The sequence below is a fragment of the Pelobates fuscus genome, chromosome 1 (genome assembly GCF_036172605.1).
Source record: "Pelobates fuscus isolate aPelFus1 chromosome 1, aPelFus1.pri, whole genome shotgun sequence".
Taxonomy (NCBI): Eukaryota; Metazoa; Chordata; class Amphibia; order Anura; family Pelobatidae; genus Pelobates; species Pelobates fuscus.
In genome coordinates, this window is record NC_086317.1 from 163347854 (window position 1) to 163359977 (window position 12124).

A 12124-nucleotide genomic window follows, 5' to 3' on the forward strand; every position below is an offset into this window, starting at 1 on the left:
GGCAGGATAGTAGCCAGCATTCTTCTAATGTAGTGCGGCAGTTCTTCTGTGGTGATCGCCGGGGGGATGCCCCTTATCTTGATATGCGTGCGTCTCTGACAGTCTTCGAGTGTTGTGAGTCTGAGTGATAGGGTTTGGTTTTGGGCTTGGAGCGCTTGTATGGAGTTTTCCCCGTTGATTAAGTGGTTTTGCACTTCCATCACCTTTTCCTCAGTAACTCGAAATCTCTAAGTGACCGCCTGGACCTCCGTTTTAAGTAGTGCGGAGTCCGCCAGAAAGAGTTTTGAGTCCCGCTTAGTGGTGGGTGCTGAATCGTCTAACAGCTCTTGCGGCTCAGCTTGAGGAATTGGTGAGGTTTGTTAGACTTCAGGTCTGTCATGGCCTGCTGCTGTGCCTGTTTCCCTGACATGCAGGTCTTCCACAGGAGTGGGTCTAGGTTGAACGGGCCTTTGCAACATGGCCCCTATGTCCCATCCCTCCGCCGGGGTTTGGAGCTGTGGGCCCCAGGCCTGGGCTTCCCAGTGATTATTTTTTTGCCTGAAAGAAAGGCATTGATCAGTTCCTCTTGCCCCTCTGATTCTGGCTAGGTAAGTGTGGTGGTTGGATTGTACCCTAAACATTTTTTTTTTTTATGGTTACAGTCACATACTATTTCCTTTTAGAATTGTTTATACAAACGTCCTGAAGGTTAATGAAACCTTCTTGCTTGCAGTTGGAAATAATTGTGTTCTATTGGGATTTTATCTCAATAAATCTTTTATCATAAAGGAGCAAACAAGCCTTTTGTAAACAGACTACAAAGTTTATGGGACATAAAAGAGCTATGTTGCTAAAAGGAAATATTGACATTAAGGCACAGATTGTCGCAGGGTATACATTGATAAACTAGAATCCCTTCTAGTATATAAAGGGAGGTCAACGTTATAATATTGTCTGGTGGATGCTTTGAGTGTGGTGGAAAGCTGCAATCATGAAGATTTTAATCGTTGCGCTTGTCTGTCTGCAGCTCTCGGAGGGGCTTGTAAGGTGAGCATCACAGCATAATAAACTATAAAAATAACACAAAATCATAGACGTAAACAAAAACTAGATCATAATATTAATTTAGATTTCTTTATAGTAGGCACTGGCATTGCCAACAGACTCATCTAGGCTATAGGTATTAAAGGTTTCACTCAAAACATGCCTACAATCTAACAGCTGTAAAGCAAATTATATATATAGTAAACTACACAATATCCAAGTTGACAAGATTTTTATTTTGTGTTTTAAATACAAAGCATTATCAATAGAGTGAAAATGTGTGCTCCAGAACAATGGCACATCCATAGAGTCATTTAGAAGGCATGCGTTAAGGTGTAAATAGAAGGTTCATAAAAGTAATTGGCCAAGCATAGAAAGTTAAACGGAGAGTTTTTCTTATTAGAGATATAGTGTAATATAGAGTACTGTACTGTTGTTGATAGCTTTGTAGTGGAGATCCTGGATTGACAAATCATTTTACATAGGTCAAGATATGTCTTGTAGTAGCATTCATTGTGGACTATAATAGTTTATTATAGTGTATTACAGGGCATTAATGAAGAGAAGGGTTCCCCAGAAAAAGATTTGCTGACAAAGTTTGGGTGAAGTGAAATAGGAATAAAATAATAGTGTTCCTAGACAAGGATACAAAGGTTGAGAAAAAACTGGTGTTTCACAGAATTAAATATGGTAATAAACCTTGTGGATGTATGCATGGTCTGGTGGTCCATGACCTCAGTGCTCTGCAGGTCTTGGCGGGTCCAACTTAGTTATTTCCTGTGATTTCGGATATGAGTTTTGCATGTTCCAAAAATGTGGTGGGACCAAATTATATATACATCCAATATAGGAAGTATGAGACCTGGTCGTACTTTTGGAGGCAACAAATGAAGTATGTGTACCATGAAGATGGTGCTACTCTTTCCAAACTGAAAGAATACAATTGTGTAGGGAGGATGCAAAATTAAGAGAGGATCAGAGTGAGATGTATTAGAGCAGACTGCTACCCATAGTGTATAGGAACGGGGCTGTCCTTTGTGCTGGATGCTGCCTATATAGTAGGATGATCAGGGGATGGTGCTTGATTTTCAAGAATTATTTTTATAAATCATTTGCCTGATACGAATTTGCCTTTTGGTCAAACATTTGTAACAGTAATCAAAGAAAATAAGGGTAAAAATAAAATGAAGAGAAAGATAGAAAAGAGGGATTAAGGGTTAAATGGTAAATCAAGTGCCATCGAGCAAGATTCAGACTATATATATTTTTTAGCAGATATAGAGACAGCCACTAGAGCTACATCCGTTAATCGACTTTTGGTCACCTAACTGATGCTGGACATGCTCACTCTGTGCATGAGGACATCCAGCGTCAGCCAAAACTCCATAGGAAAGTATTGAAACAATAGGGTAGCCCTAATGCGCTTGCATACATATCTATTTATATTGTAAGTACAAAATGTCAAATTTGAATAACATACTTTTTTTTAAATAGAGTCCCTCTGACCAAGGGCAAGTCAATAAGGCAGAATATGCGAGAAGCCGGAGTTCTGCACAAGTACCTGCAGACACATAAGATCGATCTGTCTGATAGATACCAAGGATATGCTGTTGCTTCTGAATCTATGTATTTTGATGTATGTATCCAGAATAATAATGTTCTATAAATTCAGTTTCATTGCTGTTTTAAAACTGAGAGATACAATAGAATTATAAATAAGAAAAAAAACTACAACACTGTTTTGACACATTTAATACAAGTTTTAAAGTGTAAAACAAATAAAAAGCGATAATAGAAATTACAATATAATAATACATTTCAAATATAAACATCAAAACTTCACTTTATCAGTTTTATTAATTTATTTTTTATAAAATAGTTAAAATTTCTGCCCCTCTCATTGTAAACTATCATATAACTCATGAATTATTCCTCCAGCTTTAACTCATTGAATTATTTTCCATTTACTTATTTATGCCCGCTAAATATATTTCTAATATAGAACATTCAGAGTCTGCATATCAGACAAACCATATGGTATGTGATCAAATATTATTTGTAATACAGATACTGCTTGACCTAAAAAGTTTTACAATTTAGTGATATTAAGCGATTATCTTATTTTCTCCTTCTTTGATGGAAGCCAAAATATAAATACTGTTGCTATCTAAACATTGTAAAACAAGCATCTTTGTACATGTACATAGTTTTACACTATCTGCAGCCAAGCTACCTCGGCTAAAGGCAGGTCCAAACAGTATCAGTGTGGGCAACAGGAGGCCACAAGGTTGTGGGAAAAGGAGCCCTTGTATGGTGAATCGTGACTGAAAAGTATGATGGGCCTAATTACAGTAACCTATAGACAGTTACATACTAAAACAGTCATACCTCCCAAGTGTCATGTCTCTGGAGGAGGTGGTGGAGGAAGAAGACTCACAGTACGCATTTATAAGAAGACACAGGCCCTATGCATACCTCTTGCTTTCATCTTTCAGCCACGTCTATCTGCCCTTTTTTCAAGACCCACAACCCTCAATTCCTCTTCCTCACTAATCACAAATTCTGAATACTTTCTACTCACCACTCACTTGTACACACCTTCCTTTCTTACTAGCAAGGAGGTGCAGAGAAGCCTGGAACAGAGAAAGAGGTGGATGTAGTGAGTGTAGTAGAAAGGGGACATGAAACACTGTTAGATAGACAGGTTAGAGCATTTACATAGTGCGCAAAGTCAGCTTTGTGTTTTATAATTAGCCAATTCACATAAGTTTTGTTCAGGTGTATCCCTCCCACTGTTAATTCCTTCTACACAACATTATAGAGCAAGAGCATATGAAGAGAAGTGTCTGTCCATCTATCTATCTGAATGGGCCTATTCCATGGGCATGGGGCTGGAGCCTCAACTCCATTAGTCCCTATGTTAATCCGGCCCTGCTCATTGCTATCTCTGTAACAGAGCTTTGTTTTGTCATGGGACCTGTATCTGTTCTGGATAAAAATGAATAGATCACCGCAGATTGTAATAGGTAAACGTCCAAGTCACTGGAGCTTCTTCTATATGATAAAATGGCATGTAACCCAAAACACACGTGTGATTTTATCGTCAGACTATGTGCATTATTTTATTCATTATAAATTAAATATTTTCAACCCTGTTTTCTTCCTCCAGGTCTATCCTGTATCACTGTTATTGTTTTCTATCAGTTATAAACTAGTTTGTGTAACAGTGAATTTTATTTTGTCTCACAACTCAACTTTCTTCCTTAGACATATTATTATGGACCAATAAGCATTGGAACTCCTCCCCAGAATTTCCTGGTCCTGTTTGACACTGGCTCATCTAATCTCTGGGTTCCCTCAACCTATTGCCAAAGCTCAGCCTGCAGTAAGTGTATAAGTGAGAAGGTGGGGTAATGAATGATTAGCCAATGACTGCATGGCTGAATAAAAATAATGTTTCAAATAGGAAATACTAATCTAAGCACAATGATGATGTGGAGAGTGCTCCATGCTTTAAATTCCTTGATATAAGTTTATGATTTTGATATTTACGTATAAATATGTATTATTTATTAATTTTCAGTTTGATAAAAGTAAAAAATAGAGAAGGAAAGAGGGTCACATGAAATATAAAGGCATTTTAAATCATGACATACATTTTGTTAAAATGACAAAGCAACTCCATCTAAATGAGGTTGTTATGGTGCAAGGCCCTATTACCTCAAGGGCTTAAACTGTTCTCAAAAGGTTTAATCCCCAAGTTGCCTCCAGCAGCAATGTCCTCCCCCACCCTCCCGGCGGCTTCCAGCTTCTGAATTTTCACCGGGCAGGGGAGAGTGGTCAGCTGACGCTCTCAGACAAATCAGTGACTCCCCATTCACTGGCTTGAATGGGGCTTGGAAAGAACGGTTTAACTCCTTGAGCAAAGAGGATCTCCAGGCAACATAACAACTTGATTTAGCTGAAGTTGTTTTGGTGCTTTGAGTGTCCCTTTAAGTAGCCTTTAAAGTAGACTGTTAACTGGAAAATACATATTTTGCTTCACTAAACGGAGAATTATAATGAAATCAAAATATACATGTTAAATTCACTCTAATTTTATAGGTGTATGTGAGTACAGTGAAAAATCAATATTTCAGTTTAACCTGTGGACTTTTATAAAGACACTAGTAACATGCTAAAACCAGATGTGTATAAAATCTGAAGTGGATTAAATATATTTATAAAAGTGGCAACTTCCATTGTGGACATACTCTTCACACATAAAGCATTTCAGCAAGCTGGATAGCTTTAGGAGTTCGTAGTGTCCCTTTAACATGGGGAATAATATCACCAAGTGACTTGGACCCTGTAACCATCATATAGCAAAATAAAATGAAGCTTAATGAACACAAAACTAGAAAATTGAGGAGACACAAACTCGATTTAAACATCCAGGTGAGACTAGGCTCAAGTCCACTAAACAATGAACTAAATCACAAATATATTATTTTGTAAAATTAAGTGCAGAAGGCTACCAAAAGAAAACCAATATAAGGCATACACTATTTTTGCAATAATTTTAGTTATAAAGTTAGTAAATAGAAAATTGACGCTTTGCAACATACTCGAAGGTATGCAATACACACATTTTAACTTTTTAAAGACTTATTACTATGCATACACGCACAATGTATATCAATTGAAAAAATAAAATTCTGCAAGGGAATAGAGACTAACAGAAATAGTTGACAAGAGGTTTTATTTAGTTCTCTTGGAGAATCAATTTACAAAGTAGGTATCCTGTAAGCTTTGCGATATAACAGCAAGATTGTCATATCACCTCCACCTTGGGGTAACTGGTATGTGTTTTATTCCCATAAATCACAAAGAAAGCCTTCGGGTACTTAGCCAGAAAGAAGCCCTGTCTTGTTGTCTCTGTGGCAGTAGAACGCATACCAGTTCCTCAATGCCGGTTCCGTAATGCGGTGTAAATTTTTGCATGATACATTATTGATAGATAATACAAATATAATAATAGATTTGGTTGTTTATGGCCCAATATATTGCTATTTGTAAAGCTGATGAGATAACTTAGTGGATAGCAGTCAGTGTTATTTAGTAATGTTGCTAATAGCATCTTTACCTTTCCTAGTAAAATGCTTTAATATCCGATGATCACTCTTCCCTAATTGTTAGGTATATTTTCCAAATGAAATTGCACAATGAGGCCTCATGCCAGGAAGCTTTCTCTTTAGTTTGGCCAAGATGTGGCATAATTCATTGAAAAAACATGTTATTTTTATTAAATGCCAGAGCTTTGCCTTCTCGTAGGGTATATATGACATAAGCATGAAATTATATTAAACTGAGCCCAACATGCTTAAAAGCTATTATTATTTGGATAAAAATAACATTCCTGACTCGAACATGACAGGTGTGTTTTAATAACTCAATGACAATGTTACTATTGTCTAAAAAGTTACATAAAAAAAAAAAAGAACAAATAACCAACATGCATCTGCCATTTTGTTCTAGCAAACCATCATGTGTTTAATCCCAGTCAGTCCTCCACCTACACTTCCAATGGACAGCGTTTCACCATGGGATACGGAGGCGGAAATGTAGCCAGCAGTGTCACCGGAGTATTTGGTTATGATACTGTAACTGTAAGTATAGAGAACCAGTACTTGTTTTATTATTACCATTTTGTGACTGTACTAAGACACACGCCACATATTTAGTGGTCAAAACACACTTTGAGAAATTCAGAGTTGCCATACTTTTTCTTATGTCCACATTGTAAGGAGATCCATGGGCATGGACAACTTAATAACTGATGCAAAACATGCAACTATACCAATCAAGTGAGCATTGTAAACTATGTACATTATAATGAAGTGTTATTATATTATAGTTATTCATTATAATACATTTTAATACACTAGAATACACTTGGCCTAAATTAAATATAATATATTATTTTCAAAACCCATTCTTTTCATTGTTGTTGATTAGGTCCAAGGAATTTCCATCACCAACCAAGAAATAGGTCTGACAATTACTGAGCCCAGCTCCAACTTCTACTACTCTCCATTCGATGGAATCTTGGGACTTGCCTATCCAGGCCTGTCTGTTGGAGGAGCTACCACTGTGATGCAGGGAATGCTGCAGGAGAATGTGTTGACTCAGCAAATTTTCAGTGTCTATCTGGGCAGGTAATTTGTAATTAAATTACAAATGTTTCTATCTTCCTATACCTGGTTATATAACTACAATTTTGTGGGGAAACAAAACATACTACATACATCACAATAGATGCTACCAAACTGGGAGGATAATTTGATTGAAAGTTTGCATTTTTGCACTTTAGGGGGATAGAGGGATTCTATATTCTAAGTTATCTGATGGTTTTAAGTTTATATATTGAAGCAGTGAGCTTAATATCTTAAAAATGTAACGTATTCTCTGTATAACAAAAGGAAACTTCATTGTTAACTGCTTTGTGGAAAAGTGTATTAAAGTGTAAAGATATGAAAAGTAATATGGTAACTTCACGCATTGTTTTTTTCTTACCAGCCAATCAGGTGAAGTCATTTTTGGAGGCGTTGACCAAACCAAGTACACTGGCCAAATCTACTGGGCACCTCTTTCACAGGAACTCTACTGGCAGATCCCACTTCAAGAGTAAGTTTGACCTGCGTCCTGGGACTTTGTCACGCTAGTTCTCAACGCTCTTTACAAAGATGCTTTTGGGTCTTAGGCCAGCTCTTTACCTATAGAATGCCAGTTTCTGTACCAGGTCTCCACAACCAGGGAATCTTGTAGCCAAAATTGCAGAAATGTCATCTGGCTTTATCTGTTACTCACATGCACTACAAAAAGAAAGATTAAAAAAAGAAAAAAAAGAAAAGAAAGATAAAAAAAAGAAAAGAAAGCAGGCCTATGTTTGAAGTTTAGACTTAAATTTAGAAATTCACTAATTCACTTTGAGTTCCTGAGAATACTTACTTTAGTGAATATCCCTACTGACTTCCTTTATTGATATTTGGCATCCCTTGCCCCAGGCTGATAGGCCAGAACTTGGATGTTAATTTAAATGTCACTCAAAAGCTGCAAACGCCACTAAAATACATTTATGTATACAAAAGGACTATTTTATAACTTGGGGAAAAACATCTAATTCAGATTTGAGGAAATTCTGATTATCCTATAGCAATGTGAATAGTTATTTAACGACATTAAAGATATGGAATTCTCGGCCTAGATACTTTTTTTGAGATATAACATTTATTAAGGACAAGAATAATTACCATGAATGGAAAAAGACAGTAAAACAATATAGATGCCTGCTTGTCTCCAATTTTCCTTTTTTTGGTAGGTAGAAATATGACATTTTTTTTAAAGTATTAAAAAAATGATTTAAAAAGAATCTGCTTAGATAAGTTTTAATATCAAAATTGGTATGTATCCTTTTTGGACAAACATCTATGTTGTTTGTAAATATAATATATTTATGATAATATAATAACAGTCAATATAGTCATGATTGTTTATACGAGGAATATCATTTTTCCATTAGGGAGTCAATAAACATTGATTCTAACTTTTTAATTTCAAAGTTTTTCAGTAACTTCTATTTCACAAACCTGTCTCCTGCTCTCTCTTAAATGGCAAGGCTCCACTCCCACCAATTCTACTACTTTCCAACCTTGCAGATTTGTTGCTATCTCCCATGCGGCCCTTCCTAATGTGTTTTTACAACCCGCATTTTCTAAATTGTAAACTCATTTGAGCAGGGTCTTCATCAACCTATTATTCCTGTAACATTTTGTAACTGTCTCATTTATTAGTATCCTGCAGAATAAGTTGGCGCTCTATAAATGGCAATAATAATAATATAAAAAGTCAAACAAAAAACAGTTGCAGTTGCAACCTAATTTTCTTGGAATCTATGTGATAGCTGACATTCTTCTTAACACCAAAAACTAATATATATCTCCACCCCTAGTTTTTCCATTAATGGACAAGCAACTGGCTGGTGTAGTGGAGGCTGCCAGGCTATCGTAGACACTGGAACCACTCAGCTCAATATCCCAGAGCCATACATGGGACAGCTGCTGCCATACCTTGGTATTCAACAGACACAGAACGGAGGAGTAAGGAATTTTTAGTATACCTTTTACATACATCCAAATACAATGCATGATTCTTCACTTAACCCCTTAAGGACCAAACTTCTGGAATAAAAGGGAATCATGACATGTCACACATGTCATGTGTCTTTAAGGGGTTAAAGAGACTCTATAGTCAACCGGCCCACTACAGCTTGATGAGTTCTGGTGAGAAAAGACTGTGTTTACATTGCTGCCTAGGATAACCTCTAATTGCAGTCACTCAGACAACCACAGTGCAAGACTGGTGTTCAGCATCCCCACACTCTGTATGGAGATGCTGAATGTTCCCCGTAGAGATGCAGTGATTAAATTCATCAGTATGAGGATATGCTGATTTGCGCAGTGCTTTGCAGCACATGCGCAAAGGCCTTCCAGTGCTTTTCTATAGGAAAGCATTAGTCAACTGAGAAAGTGAAGATTGATGATCTCAGTCATGGAGGTGGGACCAGATGTGGAGAGACCCGCGAGCGTGGGAGAAAAGGAAAGTTTTAACCCTTTCATCTTCATGGAGATGGGGCCAGAGTACCTAAACAACTGCTGCACTATAGTGCCAGGAATAAATGTTGTATACCAGACTTGCTGTAATTGGAGATATGAAAATGTTTGTAAAACATAATGGACTTACAGCTTCTGCTGTTCGAATGGTGCATCAAGATACCATGAAATCACCACATTGTAAAAGTGCGTGAATATAAGTACGTTCTTTACTTACCTCTAGAAAAAATGGAAAAAAAAGTGTAGCAGGCAGCGGCCCAATAGAAGGTAACCCTTCCCTCTGAAGAGAGAACGTGTGACACATAAGATTACAGGAAAAGGGCTGCGCCAAGTAGATAAACAGTAATAATAATACAATACTTTGTATCAACAGGTAAGACAATACAGTATATGAAGTCTCACTGAAACAGTGGGACTAGGGTTCTGGTAGAATCACAGAAAGAAAAATCCAAAATATTCAAGTCTCACTCAGAGATAAATGTCTAATAAGGTGCTTATTTTAGGTGTAGTGTCCTCAGTGCCTTTAGTGGTCCAACCGTTCCGCTTGTATGTAAAACAAAAGCGAGGAAAACCAATGGTGCAGTATGTACATGCCAATATGGATAAAATAAACAAATATGTACAGTCAATTCACATTTAAAAGAGCTAAATCCAGCTCTGGTGTTAAGAGCATACAGTGGTATAATCCCTGCTTTAAAGGATATGTGATGGGAGTCCTCCAGAGGGATGGTGTCCAACACTCAAGAGAGGGATATATAAAAGACAACTAATAGTGTTCACAGTTGATACATTTATTGGCAGTTCATGACACATTAAAATAATTGTTATGTAATTTTAGGTTTAATTGTATCATTTATTCTGAATTTTTAGTACAATGTGAACTGCAACAATCTTCAGAGTATGCCAACTCTCAGCTTCACCATCAATGGAGTTTCTCTGCCATTGCCTCCATCTGCTTACATTATACAGGTATGTTAAGAAAATAATACATTAATAATGTTATCATCATGTTTCACTTGTACATGAGTCTCATTTTGGAAAATGTAGAGATCAACCAAACCTAACTTTCACCACTGAAGGGATTGTGTATAATTATGTGCAAAGTCTTTCAATGTTAATTTATTTAAAGAGATACTATAGTTCCCAAAACAACTTTAGCTTAATGAAGCAGTTTGGTGTATAGATCATGCCCCTGCAGTCCCACTGCTCAATTCTCTGCCATTTAGGAGTTAAATCACTTTTGGTTTTTTGATGCAGCCCTAGTCACACCTCCCCTGGCTGTGACTCACACAGTCTGCATGAAGAGAAATTGTTTCAGTTTCAATCAGACATTAATTACTTTAAAGGTTTTTATCTCCTGTTCTGTGAATTGAACTTTAATTACATGACAGGAGGCTCCTACTTGTTCTGGCAAGCTATTAACAGAGCAGGAGATAAAAAATTATAAATTAAACATTATATTCAATACAGGAAGTGTAAAAATGTGATGACTCTTTACAGGAAGTGTTTGGAAGGGCTGCGTAAGTCACATGCAGTGAGGTGTGAGACCCAAAATTAGTAACCACCGGCTGTGGAGAATTAATCTGGCAAATTAAAATTGTTAGTGAAATTAGTAAAATGTGGTTATTTCTCCAGTTCACTCAATGTTATTCTGTTATTGGCAATTTCCTTTTCAGTCTGCATAAAAAAAACTAAGAATAGCCCTTATATTCTTTCTATTCACACAACAGTTGCCCATTATTTCTTCTTGGGAGTACTAAATATAAACACAAGAGGTCATACGCTTTTTGTTAAACTTTTTGCACAAGCATGCTAATGCATTTTTGTTCCTTGCAGGAAAATGGATACTGCTATGCCAACTTCTTGAGCATCAGCCTGCCTGCTCAAAATGGTGACCCACTGTGGATTCTGGGAGATGTCTTCCTGAGGCAATATTACTCCATTTACGACTTTGGAAACAGCCGTGTAGGCTTTGCTTCAGTGGCATAATCTACCTGTCTAAATCTAAATCTCTGCTGACAATGGAGTGTATGTTAAACTATGACATCACTGGCTCCTTGAGAAAGAGCAAGGTGTTCGCTGATTACTTTTTCTCTCTTTGGATTTCTTATCTTACTTTACTGGTTCTCTGTTTTAATAAATCAGCTACCGAATAACTCTTGTGTTTTTTCTGTTTTATATTCTGTACTCGTTTATTTAGGAAATAATAACTACAGTAATTGATTCAGCGCCTTCACTTATTCATTGAAGAGCAACTTCAAAGTTCACAGAATTTAATAGTTTTTTAAAACCACCTAATTAGGGCAAAAATAATTGGGCTTTAGTTACAGTATATGATCATACATTGCATAACCTGCCTCAATGGCAGTATATACGCCATCCTTCCTCCTGGGATCCACTGTATGTGAATGTATTAGAGCAGTGTTACCCAATCCAGCCCTCAAGACCCA

General features: G+C 36.8%; 1 protein-coding gene across 1 annotated transcript; it reads left to right on the plus strand.

The window, feature by feature from the left end:
* Positions 1–970: 970 nt before the first annotated feature.
* Positions 971–11663, plus strand: LOC134589925 (gastricsin-like). Its single transcript, XM_063444367.1, has 9 exons — positions 971–1026; positions 2518–2659; positions 4291–4408; positions 6541–6671; positions 7021–7220; positions 7582–7689; positions 9014–9161; positions 10545–10643; positions 11511–11663. Exons 1-9 carry the CDS (start codon positions 971–973, stop codon positions 11661–11663), a joined length of 1155 nt encoding a protein of 384 aa, XP_063300437.1.
* Positions 11664–12124: the final 461 nt, after the last annotated feature.